This window comes from Trachypithecus francoisi, unplaced genomic scaffold (assembly GCF_009764315.1).
Source record: "Trachypithecus francoisi isolate TF-2019V2 unplaced genomic scaffold, Tfra_2.0 Lachesis_group17, whole genome shotgun sequence".
Lineage (NCBI taxonomy): Eukaryota > Metazoa > Chordata > Mammalia > Primates > Cercopithecidae > Trachypithecus > Trachypithecus francoisi.
The window spans coordinates 71,176,053-71,195,878 of NW_022681462.1; the positions used below are offsets into that span (position 1 = coordinate 71,176,053).

A 19,826-nucleotide genomic window follows, 5' to 3' on the forward strand; every position below is an offset into this window, starting at 1 on the left:
ATTGTCTACTTACTTTTTTAAAAATATAAAATTAAGAGTTTCATTCCTCCCTTTGCCCACCATCCTCCCCTCTCTTGCCCAGGCTAGAGTGCAGTGGTGTAGTCTCAGTTCACTGCAGCCTCTGCCTCCCAAGTTCAAGTGATTCTTGTGCCTCAGCCTCCCGAGTAGCTGGGGTTACAGTCTTGAGCCACCATACCTGGCTCATTTTTGTATTTTTTAGTAGAGACGGGGTTTCACCATGTTGCCCATGGCTGGACTCAAACTCCTGAGCTCAAATGATGCATCCATCTAGGCTTCTCAAAGTCCTGGGATTACAGGCGTGAGCCACCGCACCCAGCCTAATTGTCTACTTTGATTGGAGCATAGGATGTGTGTGAGTAGGGATGTGGAAGACAAAGCTAGATAGAGGGGATGGGAACAGATTGTCGATAGCCTTATTCCATTGGGAAGAGTTTGGGCTTTATGTAGTTCCTTAAGATTTATGGATTCATAATTTATACATAAAGACTGAATGTTTTAGGCCGGGCGCGGTGGCTCAAGCCTGTAATCCCAGCACTTTGGGAGGCCGAGACGGGCGGATCACGAGGTCAGGAGATCGAGACCATCCTGGCTAACACGGTGAAACCCCGTCTCTATTAAAAAATACAAAAAACTAGCTGGGCGAGGTGGTGGGCGCCTGTAGTCCCAGCTACTCGGGAGGCTGAGGCAGGAGAATGGCGTAAACCCGGGAGGCGGAGCTTGCAGTGAGCTGAGATCCGGCCACTGCACTCCAGCCTGGGCGACAGAGCGAGACTCCGTCTCAAAAAAAAAAAGACTGAATGTTTTAAATATTAGAAGTGTTTCCTGTTGAAGAATACTTCTTTAGAGATCGTATACCTACCAACGGATAATCATGTTGGTTTAAAATATGTTTAAAACTCCTTTGGAGCTAACCACAAACAAAATCGTACGTTATAGAAGACTTATCATTTGCAAGTAATACATTCTGAGAGCTCTGTAAATCCTCAGATTTTAAGATTAAGACATCTTTTTGTGGAATTCTTTATCTGAATTGTATTTCCATTGAGAGTCATATGTTTTGTTTCTTACATGTACGCATATTCTACAAGTAAATTAAAAAAAATCTTTTCAACTTTAATGAAAGTTTTATTTCACTTGAATCCTTTTTGCTCAGGTTGGAGCATTTGCTAAATTAGTTCAGTGATTTTTGATGGTGGGGTATAGAACATTTCTGTTCTTTTTCTCGTTAAGAGCTGCCATTTTCTTAGTCCTTACATTTTTCTTTCTTTGTGGGGACAGAGGGCATTTTACATCAATAGATTTAGTTTTTTTTTCTTTTTTGAGACGGAATTTTGCTCTGTCACCCAGGCTGGAGTGCAGTGGTGTGATCTCTGCTCACTGCAAGCTCCGCCTCCCAGGTTCTCGCCATTCTCCTACCTCAACCTCCCAAGTAGCTGGGACTATAGGTGCCCGCCACCACACCCAGCTTTTTTTTGTTCGTTTTTTTTTGTAGAGATGGAGTTTCGCTGTGTTAGCTAGGATGGTCTCGATCTCCTGACCTCATGATCCACCTGCCTCGGCCTCCCAAAGTGCTGGGATTACAAGGTTGAGCCACCGTGCCCAGCCTAGTTTTTTTTCTTAAACTGTTTAGAGTGATTGCCTTTTAACAAATGCTTGGCTGGGCATGGCGGCACGCACCTGTGGGCCCTGCTCCTCGAGAGGCTGAAGCAGGAGAATCGCCTGAGCCTAGGAGGTCAAGACTACAGTGAGCTGTGATTGTGCCATTGCTCTCTAACCCTGTCTCAAAAAAACTTCCAAAGACAAATGCCTGGTGTTAGGCTAGACTCATGCTTTTAACCTCTAGATTGGGCTTCTAGCTTCTCCATTGCCTTAACAAAGTATCTTCTGGGTAGCTCTTAAAACAGTGGTAAGCATGAATGTTACATCTGTGAATGTCATACTGTCTCATGCTGTAAATCTGCAGAATTCCTCCCTTGATTAATACCTTATTCTCTCTTTTCTTCTACATAATGTGTATATGTACATAAACAGTTATCCTTCGATGTCTGTAGAGGATTGGTTCCAGAAACTCCTCCACCCAATGCAAAAAACTGTGGATGCTCAAGTTCCAATTTTCTTATATAAGTTGGCGTAGTATATGCATGTAAACTATGCACACCCTCCCATATACTTTAAATCATCTCTAGATTATTTATAATACCTAATGTAAATGCTGTGTTATACTATATTTTTAAAATTTTCTATTTATTGTATTGTTTATTGAATGTTTTTGATAGATGGTTGATTGAATCTGCAGATGTAGAACACATGGATATGAAGGGCTAACTGCGTGTGTGTGTGTAAATTTTAAAAAAATGGAATTTCTAGCCCTTTGAGCAAACATAAGGAACATTTATAAAAAGTTGAAAGATAGGAAGATGTGCTGAGGGAATTTAACTGACTGATTCGAGTTCTGAGGTAGCCTTTGGGATCTCAAAAAACCTACTGATGTACATTTATTTATATGCTGCCATAAGGTGACAATGTGGGTGTAATTAATTTAGTACTTTAAATGAGAATTTGGGCAATTGAGGGTTTTCTGTACACAGAAATCTATATTTGTAATCTTACATTTAGGGATGGAGAGATTGCTTTTGAAAGAATATACCACTATCTCCTATAGCATTTCAGAGGTAAAATGTTATCTAGAAGGATCACTTGAGCCCAGGAGTTCAAGGCTATAGTGAACTATGATCATGCCACTGCACTTCTAACCTGGCAGCAGAGAGAGACCCTCATCTCTAAAAAACATAAAATGAAATGTGTCTTTATTTTCAATATAATCCATCAATTCACATCTTATCTTTTTTTGAAATGTAACGAGATAAATAAAATGGTACAGTATTTATTAGGAAATAATAATTCAGGAGACTCACTAGTTTGTTAAAATGTAAAACTAGGCCAGGTGTGGTGGCTCACGCCTGTAATCCCAGCACTTTGGGAGGCTGAGGCGGGTGGATCACCTGAGGTCAGGAGTTCGAGACCAGCCTGGCCAGCATGGTGAAACCCCGTCTCTACTAAAAATACAAAAATTAGCCAGACACAGTGGCAGGCGCCTGTAATCCCGGCTACTTTGGAGGCTGACATAGTAGAATTGCTTGAACCCGGGAGGCAGAGGTTGCAGTGAGCCGAGATTGCGCCCCTGTTCTCCAGCCTGGATGACAGAGCGAGACTCTGTCTCACAAAAAAAAAAAAAAAAAAAGGTAAAACTAGCTGTAGAATAAATACCAGATTAGAATACAGTTTTTAGGCCTGGTGCAGTGGCTCTTGCATGTAGTTCCAGCACTTTGGGAGGCCAAGGTGAGAGGATTGCTTGAGGCTAGGCAACAGCCTGGCAACATAGGAAGACCCTGTCTCTACCAAAAAAATTAAAATTAGCTGCATGTGGTGGTGTGCGCCTGTAGTCCCAGCTACTTGAGAGGCTGAGGCGGGAGAATTGCTTGAGTTCAGGATTTTGAGGCTGCGGTGAGCTATGATTGCACTCCAGCCTAGGCAACAGAGCGAGACCCTGTCTCAAATAGGCAAACAAATACATGAATAAGCAAGCAAGCAATTTTTAAGTTGAACATCAGTTCTCTACTTGACTCCAGAGTTAAATAGGCATCCAGTTACTTTTTGTGTTTATTTTTATATTGACTGCTTTTGCCTGCAACTGTGTTTCTGGTTCTAAGTAAATGTAACATATGCTGCTGGTACACATACATCTTAGGCAGCATATGTTTCAACCACTGGATTGTTAGCTCTGTTTTGTTTTGTCACTACTTTAGTCCCAGTGCCAATAACTGCCTGGCATAAAATAGGTGTTTAGTTAATATTGTTAAATGAACAAATACGAATATTTGACTGTATTACTTGAATCCTCATTTATTAATACTGCACTATCTTTTCTTAGCTGTTTTTGTGAACATATGTGTGCTGGTCTTGTACCCTAACTAGATTGGAAGTACATTGTGGGTAGAAACTTGGTTTTATTTGTTTTTCCTATATTCTCCTTTACAACAGTTTAGACCTGGATGGGAAGTAGGTATTTCCCAAACATGTGATTGAACTGAAATATATTGGTAGATTTTATTTTTTCAGGAGACTGCTAAAAGTATAGTCATAAATAAGGAATTTGGAAGAGAATCAAAAAGCTAGTATGTACTCGTCTGTCAACTTGAAGGCCTGTGTAAGACTCCATATTTCTGTGGAGTAAAAAGGTAGGGTTCTGGGGCTGGACGTGGTAGCTGACACCTGTAATCCCAACACTTTGGGAAAAAAAAGAGGTAGGGTTCTGGTACTGTTCTTTGCTTTTTTTTTTTTTTTTCCGAGACAGAGTTTTGCTCTGTCGCTCAGGCTGGAGTGCAGTGGCATGATCTCAGCTCATCACAACCTCTACTCTCAGGTTCAAGCACTTCTCCTGCCTCAGCCTCCCGAGTAGCTGGGATTACAGACGCTTGCCACCACACCTGGCTCATTTTTTAATATTTTTAGTAGAGACGGGGGTTTTACCATGTTGGCCAGGCTGGTTTCGAACTCCTGATCTCAAGTGATCCGCCCACCTCAGCCTCTCGAAGTGCTAGGATTACAGGCGTGAGCCGCCACGCCCGACTTCTGGGACTGTTCTTTTCCTTGCTCCTCAACAGACTGTTTCCTGCTTTGTGTTTTGTTTTCTTTTGCTTTGTTTTTTGTTTTTGGCCTTCTAACTGTGTTACAAATGGTTTAAGTTCGCGATTCTCCAAGTGTGGTCCCAGATCAGCAGCATTATCACCTGGGTACTTACTAGAAATGGAAATTCTTGGGCCCCACTCCAGACCTACTGAATGAACAACTCTGAGGTTAGAACCTAAAAAAATTATGTTTTAACAAGTCATCTGGGTGATTCTGATGGTAAAGCTCGGTGTCACCAAATGATAATGACACTTTTTTTTTTTTCCCCGAGATGGAGTCTCTCTCTGTCACCCAGTCTGGAGTGCAGTGGCGTGATCTTGGCTCACTGCAACTTCCACCTCCCAGGTTCAAGCAATTCTCCTGTCTTGGCCTCCTGAGTAACTGGGACTACAGGTACACGCCACCATGCCTGGCTAATTTTTGTATTTTTAGTAGAGATGGGGTTTCATCATACTGGTCAAGCTGATCTCAAACTCCTGACCTCAGGTGATCCACCTGCCTTGGTCTCCCAAAGTGCTGGGATTACAAGCGTGAGCCACCATGCCCAGCCTGATAATGACACTGTCTTTAAGAGAGAGGAGAGGGCTAGAGGCAGTGACTGTGCCAGAGAAAACTAGCAGCCTAGATTTAAGAGCATAATATAATCCAAAGCTTTTCAGAGGGAATAGTTATAGTTTATAGAAGACATTAAGACATAAAGCAGATTATTGAAACTTCATTGTACACTGTAACCATATAATTGACTTTTACTTATATATTTCCTCTTTTACTTTGAAGTTTGTGTTCAGATTGAAAGATGAGAACCTTAATCAAGTTTTATAATATTTTATTTTAGATTTTTGTAAAAGTGAGTACTCTTTATGTTCCATAGCAAGTAGCAAGTAACTGAAAAGCTACTGAAAAGTGTCCAACCCAAGAATTTTGTGTATTTTTCATTTTGAATATACTTCTCAGTGATTTCAATTTTGAATCCTAGCCCTTTTAAATTTAGTTTAAAATGGCTTCAATAAGACTGGGCGCGGTGGCTCACGCTTGTAATCCCAGCACTTTGGGAGGCCGAGGTGGGTGGATCACGAGGTCAGGAGTTTGAGAACAGCCTGACCAACATGGTAAAACCCTGTCTCTACTAAAAATACAAAAATTAGCTGGGCATGATGGTGCATGCCTGTAATCCCAGCTACTCAGGAGGCTAAGGCAGGAGAATTACCTCGACCCCGGGAGGCTGAAGTTGCAGTGAGCCGAGATCACGCCACTTCACTCCAGCCTGGGCAACAGAGACTCCATCTCAAAACAAAAGAAAGGGGGGAGGGGTTTTAATAAATTAAGTGGTACATTTTAAATATTTTAATTGTTTATTATACATTATGTATGCAGATAAACCTGTTTAGATATAAAAGATTTATATTCCTATTTACATATATCCTTTTGACAAATTAGAATTGAAAATAATATAAAAATAAATTTTCTTTTTGTCATGCAGACTTAAATAGTAAAATATCTACCTACTATTATTTGTATCTTTTTTGTTTATAATGGTTAGGAAGTGAATATCTGATTTTCTATACTGTGAAAAACATGTATAAAGTATCATGGAAGTTCAACATTCATTTTCCTTGAAGATAATTCCAAAGTTTTCTTCTCCAGAAATATATGCTGTTATCATTAGGTTTAGTTGTACAGATAAATGGCAGTATGATGATTTGTAATTTTTAAAATATCTTTGATTCATAACACTTCTTTTTTTTTAAGATGGAGTCTCACTGTGTCACCCAGGCTGGAGTGCAGTGGTGCGATCTCTGCTCACTGCAACCTCTGCCTCCCAGGTTTGAGCGATTCTTCTGTCTCAGCCTTCCGAGTAGCTGGGAATACAGGTGCCTACCACCATGCCTGGCTAATTTTTATATGTTTAGTGGAGACAAGCTTTCACCATGTTGACCAGGCTGTTCTTGAACTCCTGACCTCAGGTGATCCCCCTTCCTCAGCCTCCCAAAGTTCTGGGATTACAGGTGTGAGCCACTGTGTCCGACCTATTTTCCTCTTTTTTTTTTTACCTTTTTTCCTTCCCTTTTTTTCTTCCTTTCACTGTTTTTGTCTTTTATGTCTCTCACCCTCGCCCTTCCTTTTCAATGAACTCAATTCAAAGAGCAATATACTGCCATATCTGGAGAAGTTTTAGCTGGATTTTAATCTTTATTGTTAAAGGGTAAGAATTTATACCAATTACCGTGTTTTCGACTGAGGTTGTTTTACAGAAGGAATTCATTTTTTTATATAGGAATGTGTTTTAAGACTTTTTGTTTATAAGTTTCGTAGAGAAAAAAAGGTAAAAGATTGACATTCTCATATTCTTTTACTCTTTTCTCAAAGGTCTTAGTTCAGGTCCTAATTTTCTTTCAATTATAGTCATAATTTATTTAACCGGTCCCCTTCAGATGGTCATTTGGGTTGTATACATATTCTTGTCTGTGTTTTATCAGTCATGTATTATATAATTTCACGTATATGCAAATATATATTTGAAGGATAATGTTCTAAAATTGCTGAGTTAAAGGGTATACGCATTTACAAACTTGACAGATATTGCCAGTTGTCTCTATAAAGTGGAACTGGTTTATACCATCACAGCTAGTATATAAATGTCTGTTTTCTACCACATTATTAAATTACTGAACTTTATCCGTTTGATGGAAAAGGAGGAATCTGATTGTAGTTTATTTTTTATATTTTTAATTTTTTTATGAGATGTCTTGGTATATTGGCCAGGATGGTCTCAAACTCCTAGCTTCAAGCAGTCCTCTCACCTCAGTCTCCCAAAGTTCTGGGATTACAGGCATTAGCTACCATACCATGCCTGGCCCTGATTACCCTGTCCCCCCCCCCTTTTTTTTTTATTTTGAGACAGGGTCTCACTCTGTCACCTATGTTGGAGGGTGGTGGCGTGATCACTGCACCCGCAAAACTGCTCACTGCAGCCTTGGCCTCCTGGGCTCAGGTGATCCTGCTGCCTCAGCCTCCCAAGTAGCTGGGACCAAAGACACATGCCACCGTGCCTGGCTGATTTTTTAAATTATTTGTAGGGACGTGGTCTCACTATGTTGCACAGGCTAGGCCCAAACTCCTGACTCAAGTTATCCTCCTGCCTCGGCCTCCCAAAGTGCTGTGATTACAGGGCTGAGCCACTGTGCCCAGCCTCTGATTATACTTTTAATTGTAATTTCTCTTATGCTCGAAGTTGAACATATACAGTAAAGACTTTAGAGTATTATAAGCTGAAGTTTCAGAATCATCCAGGACCAATGAGGGTACAGAAATACAAAACTAGCCAAGGAGTATCGAGAGGACAAAATTGATAATTGATATTGTTATTACTTTCAATGTTTGATTGCATTGATTAGCTTATTACTTTTATTAAAGTCATTTTAAAGAGCATATAAAGTTCTATGCCAAAGCATGTTTGGCCTGACAAGTTGGGCTGTCATTTCCTTTTGACAAGACTTTCATGTTTATCAGCTTTAAATGCATGTGTCATTACAATTCTGGTTAGGTAACATAATTATCCCCTTGCAGAATGTGTAATTTCAAAAGAGTATTGTGGATATTTGATGCTTCTCCTCAGAAAACAATTGAATTGTTTTCAGACCACTTTTATTTCAGTAAGATAAATGTAAACTAAGTTTGAATGAGATTTAAGTTTAATGGCTCACTTGCTAAACCTGAGTTGGACAGTCCTCACAGTTCCTTACGGATGTGGCAAGGTCATCCTTAAATGTAAAGTTCCTGCTTACTTAATGGAAAGTACTGTAGATACATAAATAACATTGTTACCTGTCTTAGTGGGTCAGTATAATAGACGGGGTGGTGGTACATGTGAGAATAGTGAAATATATAGCTAGTTTTGAGGCCCTTATGACTTTTAAGAGGTATTATGAGTCACTTTAACAAATTAGTGTTTGTGACATAGTTTCAGTTTCTTATTGGAAAGATAGTATTTCAATTGTAAATGTTCTTTTAATATTCTGGAGAGGTACTCTTTCCTAGCCCCTCTGTTTTACTGACTTTAAAAGTTGTTTACAGTTTGTTTCATATTCAAATATAGGGTTTTAGTGATTCCTTGGGGTGGGGGGCAGGAATGGGCAGAAGGCCGTTGTCTCTGATTTTCCTTTTCCCAACTTTCACTTTCTTTTTTCTGTGGATTACATTCCAAGATGAGTGAGGAAAAGGGTGGGGATTAAGAAAAGGGAGCAATTTATTGTTTGTTGGGGAGGTCCAAAATAAAGTCATTTAAGGAATCTGTCATAAAATTTAAATATATGATGAAGCTTGTGCAAGGGGATTATAAGAACTAGTTTTACTTTAACCCTTTCTGCTTTATAAAAAAGAAATCCTGTTGATGGCAAAAAGACAAACACATTAGCCAACTGTACTGTACACCTTGCATTTGTTTGCATTAATATTAGTTGTTTTATTTTATTTTTTGAGATGGAGTCTCACTCTGTTACCCAGAATGGAGTATAGTGGCATGATCTCGGCTCACTGTAACCCCCGCCTCCCGGGTTCAAGCAGTTCTCCTGCCTCAGCCTCCCAAGTAGCTGAGATAACAGGTGCCACCAGGCCTGGCTAATTTTTGTATTTTTAGTAGAGACGGGATTTCACCATGTTGGCCAGGCTGGTCTCGAACTCTTGACCTCAAGTGAGCCGCCTGCCTCAGCCTCCCAAAGTGCTGGGATTACAGGTGTGAGCCACCACGCCCAGCAATATTAGTTGTTTTAGATTGTAGACTCTTAAATGATATGGACTACGTGTTGTAAAATCCCTAGCCTGCAGTAAAATGCATTTGGATGTCCCTACCGCCCTATTTCACCTAAATCCTTTTCCCCCCTTGCAGTGTCAGTGCATTTTTATATTTGTACATACTTTGTGAGAAATAGGAAAAGGAAATATTTTTGCATCTAATTGTTCTAACTTCCAAAAGTTCTTTACTGAGTTAAAATAATTTTTTTTTTTTTTTTTGGTCTAAACTGAATTTTGTCTGTCTTTCCTCTACTCAGGCCCAGATTGCCTTCCTACAGGGAGAAAGGAAGGGCCAAGAAAATTTGAAGAAGGATCTTGTGAGGAGGATCAAAATGTTGGAATATGCTCTTAAACAGGAAAGGTAATTCAGTAAAATGAAAAGTGGTGTTCTTTTTGGTTTGTTTGTTTTTGAGATGGAGTTTCTCTGTTGTTGCCCAGGCTGGAGTGCAATGCTGCGATCTCGGCTCACCGCAACCTCCACCTCCTGGTTTCAAGCAGTTCTCCTGCCTCAGCCTCCCCAGTAGCTGGGATTACAGGCATGCGCCACCACACCGAGCTAATTTTGTATATTTAATAGAGATGGGATTTCTCCATGTTGGTCGGGCTGGTCTTGAACTCCTGACCTCAGGTGATCTGCCCACCTTGGGTCTCCTAAAGTGCTGGGATTACAAGTGTGAGCCACTGGGCCCGGCAAAAATGGCGGTTTCTTAAATATTGGAATAATTTTTTCATCATTCCTAAAATAAATTTAAATGTTAGTACTGCTTGGATTCAGGAGTATCTGTAGTAAACATTTGTATGAATGGTTGTAATATGTTAATTTTATGAATAGTTTAATAATGATCAAAAAACTGATTTATATGATTTTTTAAAAATTAGCAACATGTTTTTCCTACTCTGCCTGTTTTGAAGAAACAGATGTGCTCCCTGAACTGTCAGTATCCATTCATTTTAAAGTTGAAATCGTTTTTAATTTTTAAATGAAATTTCTATAATGTTTACTCTTTTTCCTGTCATTTAATATTACTCAATTTGATGTATTTTCTTTAGAAAAAAATTGTTCCAGCAGACTATGTTAAGATTCTATATAGACTTTTTTTTTTTTTTTTTGAGACGGAGTCTCGATCTGTTGCCCAGGCTGGAGTGCAGTGGCGCGATCTTGGCTCACTGCAAGCTCCACCTCCCGGCTTCACACCATTCTCCTGCCTCAGCCTCCCAAGTAGCTGGGACTACAGGCGCCCGCCACCACACCCAGCTAATTTTTTGAATTTTTAGTAGAAACGGAGTTTCACCATGTTAGCCAGGATGGTCTCGATCTTCTGACCTCGTGATCCACCCATCTCAGCCTCCCAGAGTGCTGGGATTACAGGCGTAAGCCACCGTGCCCAGCCTATAGACTTTTTTTGTGTGTGTTTTGTTCCTTTGCTGTCTGCCGTTACAATCTCTCCAGAAGTTTATCTTGCCTTTCTATTTTGCTAGTGTCTAAGATACTCAAGTAACTAAATTTGGGTCACAAGTAAAGGAAAATAGGTCATGAGTGAGAGTTTTGGAAGTTATATGAGCTATTTATTTGCTTTAATGAATGGGCCTTGGATTTTTTTTTCAACAATCTGAGCCAGTTCATTTTTTTTAGGTAACTGAGTATGTATAGGTAATATTGGAATTATCTCTTCTGCTACTTTTTTGCTTTGTTTTTAATGATGCTTGTTTTGTGTTTCTCTTTTTCAAGTTGGTGAATGGGATATTTGCAATAAAATAGCATTTAGATACAATTGGATAAATAGATGATATTTATGAATAATGAGAAACAGATAAAATTTTATTAGAACTTGTGTTCATCATCATGTAGAATCTTTAAATGGCATAAGAGATTGAAAATAGGTTGACCTCTTAGTGAAAAATATGTATTTCTTTTCATACTTCAGGAAAGTTGGTGAAAAGCTGTATTAGGGACATGGAAAGAATAAAAACATTTTTAAAAGTACATAATTCGGGGGGAGTAGTGAGATTTTTTTTTTTTTTTTTTTTTGACAGAGTCCTGCTTTGTTGACTAGGCTGGAGTGCAGTGGTGTGATCTCAGCTCACTGCAGCCTCCACCTCCCAGGGTCAAGCAATTCTCCTGTCTCAGCCTCCCGAGTTGCTGGGACTACAAGCGCATGCTACCATGCCTGGCTAATTTTTTTGCATTTTTAGTAGAGACGGGGTTTCACCATATTAATCAGACTGGTCTTGAACTCCTGACCTCAGGTAATCCACTGCCTCGGCCTCTCAAAGTGCTGGGATTACAGGCATGAGCCAATGTACCCAGCCGAGTATTTGAGATATATTTTTTTTTGAGACGGAGTTTTGCTCTGTTGCCAGGCTGGAGTGCAGTGGCACCATCTTAGCTCACTGCAACCTTCATCTCCTGGGTTCAAGCAATTCTCCCGCCTCAGCCTCCTGAGTAGCTGGGATTACAGGTGCTCACCACCACACCCAGCTAATTTTTGTATTTTCAGTAGAGACGAGGTTTCACCATGTTGGCCAGGATGGTCTCGATCTCTTGACTTCATGATCCGCCTGCCTTAGCCTCCGAAAGTGCTGGGTGGCATGAGCCACCACGGCCCAGAGTGGTTATTTTCATCTGGAGCATGAAAGTAGAAAGGAGAGCAGAGTAAGAGGAGGTGAGGCTTGGATAGCATGAAATAAGAAGGTGCTTGTCAGACAAGGTTCAGGACGTAGAGAAAACATGTTTGACGTGGAACAAAGCAGTTTGGTGTGTTCAGAAATTTGTAATCTTTGTGTGTGGAGAGTAGGATGTTGGTTGTGGTCCTCCCCTCAGTTGATGACCGATAATGGTAGAGGGGGCAAGAGTCAGATCACAGAGAGCCTAACCAAGGAGTTCAAACTTTTATCTTACATGTAACAGGGAATATGGGAAGTTTAAATTTTTTTTTTTTTTTTTGAGACAGAGTCTTGCTCTGTCGACCAGGCTGGAGTGCAGTGGTACAGTCATGGCTCACTGCAGTGTCAACCTTCTGGGCACAAGTGATCCTCCCACTTCAGCCTCCCGAGTGTCTGGGAATACAGATATATTCCAGTCCACACAGATAAATTTTTTAGTTTTTAGAGAAACAGGGTCTTGCCCTGTTGCCAGGGCTGGTCTGGAACTCCTGGGCTCAAGCAGTCCTCCTGCTATAGCCTCTCAAAGTGCCGTGATTATAGGCATGAGTCACCATGCCCAGCCAAAAAAATTTTATCTAACATGATCTCAAACTAATAGAGGAGTTGCAAGAATCTTGTATACCCTTTACCCAGATTCACCAATTGAAAAGTTTTGCTATGTTTGCTTTATTGTGTTTGCTATCTCTATAGGTATCATTTTTTCCCCTAAATCATTTGCTAGTTTGTCCCTAACTACCTCCATGTATATTTCCTAAGAGCAAGGACATTTCCTTATATAATTATAGTACATTACCAAATTAAAGAAATGGAACATTAGTATTTTATTATCTGATATAGTCTATATTCAGATGTCCTAATAATGATCTTTGCAGCATTTTTTTTTCCCTGGTTCAGGATCCAGTCTGGAAATATATACTGTATTTAGTTGTTAAGCACTTGAAAGTTTTAAGCAAGATAGAGTATGAGATACATTTTTAAAAAGATCTCCTGACCTCAGTGTGGGGGGTGGACTGGAAAGATCTGTAAACACAGGCAGAAAGATTGTAATAGTTTGACGAGAAATAGCATAGTAGCTGCTGAAATGGAGACACATCAACTATAAAAAGTTGTAAGTAGAATCCATGAAATCTGAAGATTATATAAAAATTTGGAGATGGGACAATGGGTGAGTGAGAAAGATAATTTGAGAACGACTCCCAGGTTTCTGACTTGAAGGACTATCTGAATTATGAGAGACTGATATGTGAGGGGGACTCATGATGATAGATATATACTTGGGAATCATCAGTATTACTGTCAGTGAAGTGAAAGGAGTAGTTGGTAGAAGTATTGTGGAAACAGAAGAGAGAACTAGAAGGAGTGACAGGAAGTAGAAATATTTGAGGAGAAGACAGAGGAAGAAGAGCCAACAAAGAAATAGAGAAGGAAGGAGGAGAGAGTAGTATTTTGGAAGTGAGTTAAAGGAGGAAGTTCAGTAACTGAAGATGCTAAGTAGACCCCAAGTAAGTTGTATACTGAAAATAGTCATTTGGAGTTGCCTGTTGGAAGCTTATTGGTACCCTTCCTAAAGCATCCTTAGTAAGGCAGCAGGAACATGAGCCAGATCACGGAGGATCGAGGGCTGAGAAGGATGAAGTGGGGAGAGATAGAGTTGCTTATTTATTTTTTTCTTTGAGATGGAGTCTTGCTCTGTCACCAGGCTGGAGTGCAGTGGCGTGATCTCAGCTCACTGCAACCTCCGCCTCCTGGATTCAAGCCATTCTCCTGCCTCAGCCTCCTGAGCAGCTGGGACTACAGGCGTGTGTCACCATGCTAGGCTGATTATTTTATTTTTAGTAGAGGTGGGGTTTCACCATGTTGGCCAGGGTGGTCTCGATTCCTTGACCTTGTGATCCGCCCACCTCAGCCTCCCAGAGTGCTGGGATTACAGGCGTGAGCCACTGTACCTGGCAGAGTTGCTTATTTTTTTTTAAGAAATTTGACTCTGAAGGACAGTTGAGATAAGAAACTGGCTGAATGTAGGGAAGATTTTTTTCTTTTCTTCCTTAACTAAATGGGATGCTCCTGGAAAAGAGTTCCTGGTTTTGTGTCTTTTTTTTTTTTTTTTTGAGACGGAGTTTTGCTCTTGTTGCCCAGGCTGGAGTGCAATGGCACGATCTCAGCTCACTGCAGCTTCCTCCTCCTGAGTTCAAGCGATTCTCCTGCCTCAGCCTCCCCAGTAGCTGGGATTACAGGCATGTGCCACCATAGCCAGCTAATTTTGTATTTTTAGTAGAGATGGGGTTTCTCCATGTTGGTCAGGCTGGTTTCGAGCTCCCGACCTCAGGTGATCCGCCCACCTCGGCCTCCCAAAGTGTTGGGATTATAGGCGTGGGCCACCGTGCTCAGCCTGGTTTTGTATCTTTTGAAGTATATGGAATGATTTGGGATTATTCATGATGTTATAGCACTATTTATATAATAAACTAAGAAATTTTTAAAAAGCTTTTATTTGTGGCTTGAATTTTAAATTGAATTTTAAAAAAAATTATTGAGGAAAATGTGAAATATACTCATAGAGAAACTAGTATCTTTTATATATACAGCCCCAGGTTTTAACAGTTAATGTTTTTGTCAGTCTTTTTCAGCTTGATCTATTTTAATACAATTCCAGATATCTTGTCATTTCACCTGCAAATGCCTAAGTAAAGATCATGATCTTACATGATTTTCTTTGCATGATTTTTGCACATTTTCTAAGCAGTCCCACTTTAAGATCCAAAAGTAAAACCAAATTGTTAATGTTACAGAAGAATTACTTACCTAGCAGTGGATTTATCAAAGCATTCCTTAATGTGTGATAAAATTTACTATAAATTTTCAGGATTACATAGTGTATAATCTGAGGTTGACTTAGGAACATCTATGCTGAGAAACCTCAAATACTATATAAATACAATTCTGAAAAATTTCTGCCATTCTAAAAATTTCTCTCTATTCACTGCTACTTTTATCTACCCTACTGTAGTAACTTAACTGTCCTCCTCGCTTCTAGTATTTCTATATTTTAATTCATCTTCCATATCCATAGAATTCATTTTCTAAAACACAAATATGATAATCCTGCTATATCCCTGTTTAAAAATATCTAGCTAATTTCAGGTTCTTAGTAAAGTTCTTCACAACCAGGCCCTTTCTGTTCCTTCTCTGACTCCATTCCTTCCATACCTTTTGGGTGTAATTATTCTGTTTGCTGTTTTTTGACCCACTTTGTGTTTTTTTTTTTTTTTCCACTTAAGATGTCCCTTCTGACAGAAATGCCCTCTCCATCAATCCATTTTCTGATTGGAAAACTCCCACTGGTTTTTTGAGATTTAGCTAAAATCTCACACGTTACCTTCTTTTTGGTAGCTTTCTTTGACACGGATTTTGACCAAATTAGATAATCTCTTATCTGCATTCTTGTAATACTTGTTAATAGCCCTTATAGCTCTTACACAGTATGCTGTAGTTATTTACATTCCTGTCTCTTACACATACCCTCGCCTTCCACCCTTACCTAACTACAAACTGTATGTTGTCCCAGCAGCCAGCACAGTGCCTGTAAACCAGGAATTCAGTAACAGTTCATTGAAATTAATCAAATTATTTTTAGCATCCACATTTAAGATATAATTGAGATGCTATGTTATACTCCTAGCATAATATGTATAATAATAGGCTTTGAAACAAAGCTAAAATTACTCTTCTTTAGTGTATTATAGTTATTAAATATTTTTTATGCTATTTTTATCCAGTAGAGATCATCCTGTGTATCAAACATGGAGTTGCTAGATATAAGATCTCTTTTTTTTTTTTTTTTTTTTGAGACGGAGTCTCGCTCTGTCGCCCAGGCTGGAGTGCAGTGGCCGGATCTCAGCTCACTGCAAGCTCCGCCTCCCGGGTTCCCGCCATTCTCCTGCCTCAGCCTCCAAGTAGCTGGGACTACAGGCGCCCGCCACCTCGCCCGGCTAGTTTTTTGTATTTTTTTAGTAGAGACAGGGTTTCACCATGTTAGCCAGGATGGTCTCGATCTCCTGACCTCGTGATCCGCCCGTCTCGGCCTCCCAAAGTGCTGGGATTACAGGCTTGAGCCACCGCGCCCGGCCAAGATCTCTTTTTTATCTTATAGGCAGAATTAGACAGAAAAGGATAGCAAACAAGAAAGATTGGTTAACACAGTGAGCTGAGTGTTAAAACAGTGGAAAACGGTATGAGTGAGAAGGTATTTTCACATATTGACTTCAAAAGGAATGCTATTAAGCTTAAGGAGGGTTCTGTGAGAAAAATATATTTTAGCGAATGTAACAATTCAGTAGAGAAACCTTGATTTAAGGGACCATAGCTTGTGGCAAACACAACAGCTCTTTACATATTTTGCGTTTGTCTAATTTTTAAAATGAAAAGTTCATAATTTGTTACAATTTTTGTTAGATTTATTTTCGTAAAATATTTTCTATTCCCTTTTTGTAGGTTCTGTTGTAGTTTTTCCTGAGACCACTAGAATGCACTATAATACAGTATTTTCTGTTTGAAAATGTTTTTCTATATATATATAAAATATAAACTCCATAACATTTTATTGCCACTATTATTTTAAAAGCTTTAGTATAATCTGTCTTCAGGCTAGTTACATTCAGTTGCTATTTTGACTTCTAGCAGGTATTACTACTTTGTCTTATGGTAAATGAAGTGTGTTTCTGGAAAAGTAAGAAATTGACAGTTACATTTAGAACCTTGTTTACTTTCTATTAACTGCAAGTCAAATTAGTGTCTGTAAATCTTACCTTCTTTTTTTTTTTTGAGACAGAGTCTGGCTCTGTCGCCCAGGCTGGAGTGCAGTGGCCGGATCTCAGCTCACTGCAAGCTCCGCCTCCCGGGTTTACGCCATTCTCCTGCCTCAGCCTCCCGAGTAGCTGGGACTACAGGCGCCTGCCACCTCGCCCGGCTAGTTTTTTGTATTTTTTAGTAGAGACGGGGTTTCACTGTGTTAGCCAGGATGGTCTCGATCTCCTGACCTCGTGATCCGCCCGTCTCGGCCTCCCAAAGAAATCTTACCTTCTGATGATCAACAGTATTACAAATGCATTCAACTACATGGGCAAACATTTAGTCCAGTGACAAGTCTTTGTGCTTAAGAGATACATTGAGAATAGATGTTCAAAATAATTTGGACCAAACATATTTACTAAAGTTTAAAAAAATATATATATATAGTTAATTAACCAAATAACAACAAAAATTGTCTCCTTTCTGCCTCAGTTCATTGATTTCCTTTCCCAAGGAAATCTTATCAACTGATATCTTACGTATTTTGTATCCTTCCAGAAAGATTCATATGCATAGGCTAATGAAATAGATATATGTCTTTTAAAAAATGTATGGAGACATACATAGTATTTTGTACCTTTTACTTTTTGCTTAAGAGATCAGTTCATTGTCATATGAATATATTTTTTTCTTCTTAATGTGTAAATGTTACTATAAAACATTTCATACATACGTATAAGATATAAAGACTATTGTAAAAAATACTCATGTACCCGTCACCTACCTTAAGAAATAGGACATCAACTGCCTATAATTTTCATAGGTTTTCTTAGAATTCCCAACTTTTTTTTTTCCTATTGTGACTGCAAAATGATTATTGCAAAATAAGAAGGATTTCAGTATTTTATACATTTGAGCAAATAATTTTTTATTTCCTTTCTACTTTTCTTTCTTTCTTTTTTAGACAGGATTTCATTCTGTTACTCAGGCTGGGGTGCAGTGGCACCATCTTGGCTCACTCACTGCAACCTCTGCAAGCGGGTTTAAGCGATTCTCCCACCTTAGCCTCCCTAGTAACTGGGATTACAGGTGCACCACTATGCCTGGCTAATTTTTATATTTTTTGGTAGAGACAGGGTTCCACCATGTTGGCCAGTCTGGTCTCGAACTCCTGACCTCTGGTGATCCATCTACTTCGGCCTCCCAAAGTTTTGGGATTACAGGCATGAGCCCCCGTGCCCGACCACTACTTTTCTGTTTTTTTGTTTTTTTTTTTTGAGACGGAGTCTTGCTCTGTCGCCCGGGCTGGAGTGCAGTGGCCGGATCTCAGCTCACTGCAAGCTCCGCCTCCCGGGTTTTACGCCATTCTCCTGCCTCAGCCTCCGGAGTAGCTGGGACTTCAGGCGCCCGCCACGTCGCCCGGCTAGTTTTTTGTATTTTTAGTAGAGACGGGGTTTCACCGTGTTAGCCAGGATGGTCTCCATCTCCTGACCTCGTGATCCGCCCGTCTCGGCCTCCCAAAGTAGTGGGATTACAGGCTTGAGCCACCGCGCCCGGCCTACTACTTTTCTTAAATTGTGAAAAAAACCTAATGGTAAGTGCTCAATTAGGTTTTTATTAAAAACAAAAACAAAAAAAACTTTCAAATTTGGCTCTTACACTTTTCTTCCTTTATTACTTTATTTTGGTTTTTCAGATTATTATTTTGGTTTTTCAAATTATTGTTGTTTATATTAATATCCCAGTCTTAACACATTGAATATTTATTATAAATGGCCTCAATATTTTAGGGAGCTGACAAGTGAAAATATACAAATAGATTAAGCAGATATGGCTATTTTTAGTCACCCTTTAAAAAATTTCTAGGCCGGGCGCGGTGGCTGAAGCCTGTAATCCCAGCACTTTGGGAGGCCGAGACGGGCGGATCACGAGGTCAGGAGATCGAGACCATCCTGGCTAACACGGTGAAACCCCGTCTCTACTAAAAAAAAAAATACAAAAAATTAGCCGGGCGAGATGGCCGGCGCCTGTAGTCCCAGCTACTCGGGAGGCTGAGGCGAGAGAATGGCGTAAACCCGGGAGGCGGAGCTTGCAGTGAGCTGAGATCCGGCCACTGCACTCCAGCCTGGGCGACAGAGCGAGACTCCGTCTCAAAAAAAAAAAAAAAAAAAAATTTCTACATTATCTGGGTTATTTATCTAGTCTCAAATGGTTAAATCTGAAATATTTAAATCAGATGGTTAAATCCTATTAACCAGAATGATAACATTCTGTCAACTTTGAAAAGAAGATAAGATAGTATTCCCATTCACAGTTCTTTTTGAGTAAAAGACAAATGATATCTTGACTAGTTTAAAAAAAATTCATTTCTAGTGGAATATCTTACTCAACATTGATGATTTGGGTTCCCCCCTTGGATTGTACAGTATAACGCATATTTGGCAAATCATGATTATCTGACAAGGCACATAATATTGTAGATGACTTTTCTTTTTAAAAAGCTCAATTTTTTTAGAAAAGTCTTCTACAAATTTATTTCACAATCCAAACCTTTTTTTTTTTTTTTTAAACTGTTTTTGATAGTAAAATTTTACTTTGGCAGTCCTCAGGAAAATTGGAATACTACAGAAACTAGGATATTATATGGTTCATTTTGTTATTACAGAAAGAAGAGTTATGGTTCCCAGAGTTATTCCTTTATTTTGTTAAAAGGATACTTGATGGTATAACAACAACAGCAACAACGAAAAAGGCAAGCACTTTTGTATTATAACTTTGACACCATGGAAAGCTATGAGCCTTTGAAAGTTCTAGGAGTGTTCAGCTAGGACTACCGAATTCTTGTAACTACTACTATTGTGTATGTTAAAATT

At 39.5% G+C, this 19,826-nt stretch overlaps 1 protein-coding gene across 5 annotated transcripts in view; it reads left to right on the forward strand.

Annotated features, from left to right (window-relative positions):
* Nucleotides 1-19,826, forward strand: part of STRN (striatin) — a 139,753-nt gene that overhangs the window by 34,597 nt on the left and 85,330 nt on the right. For all 5 annotated transcript variants that reach the window (XM_033176045.1, XM_033176046.1, XM_033176043.1 and 2 more), the window contains exon 2: nucleotides 9,759-9,862. In XM_033176045.1, the coding sequence (XP_033031936.1) occupies nucleotides 9,759-9,862 (104 nt within the window). The remainder of the gene's footprint in view (nucleotides 1-9,758; nucleotides 9,863-19,826) is intronic.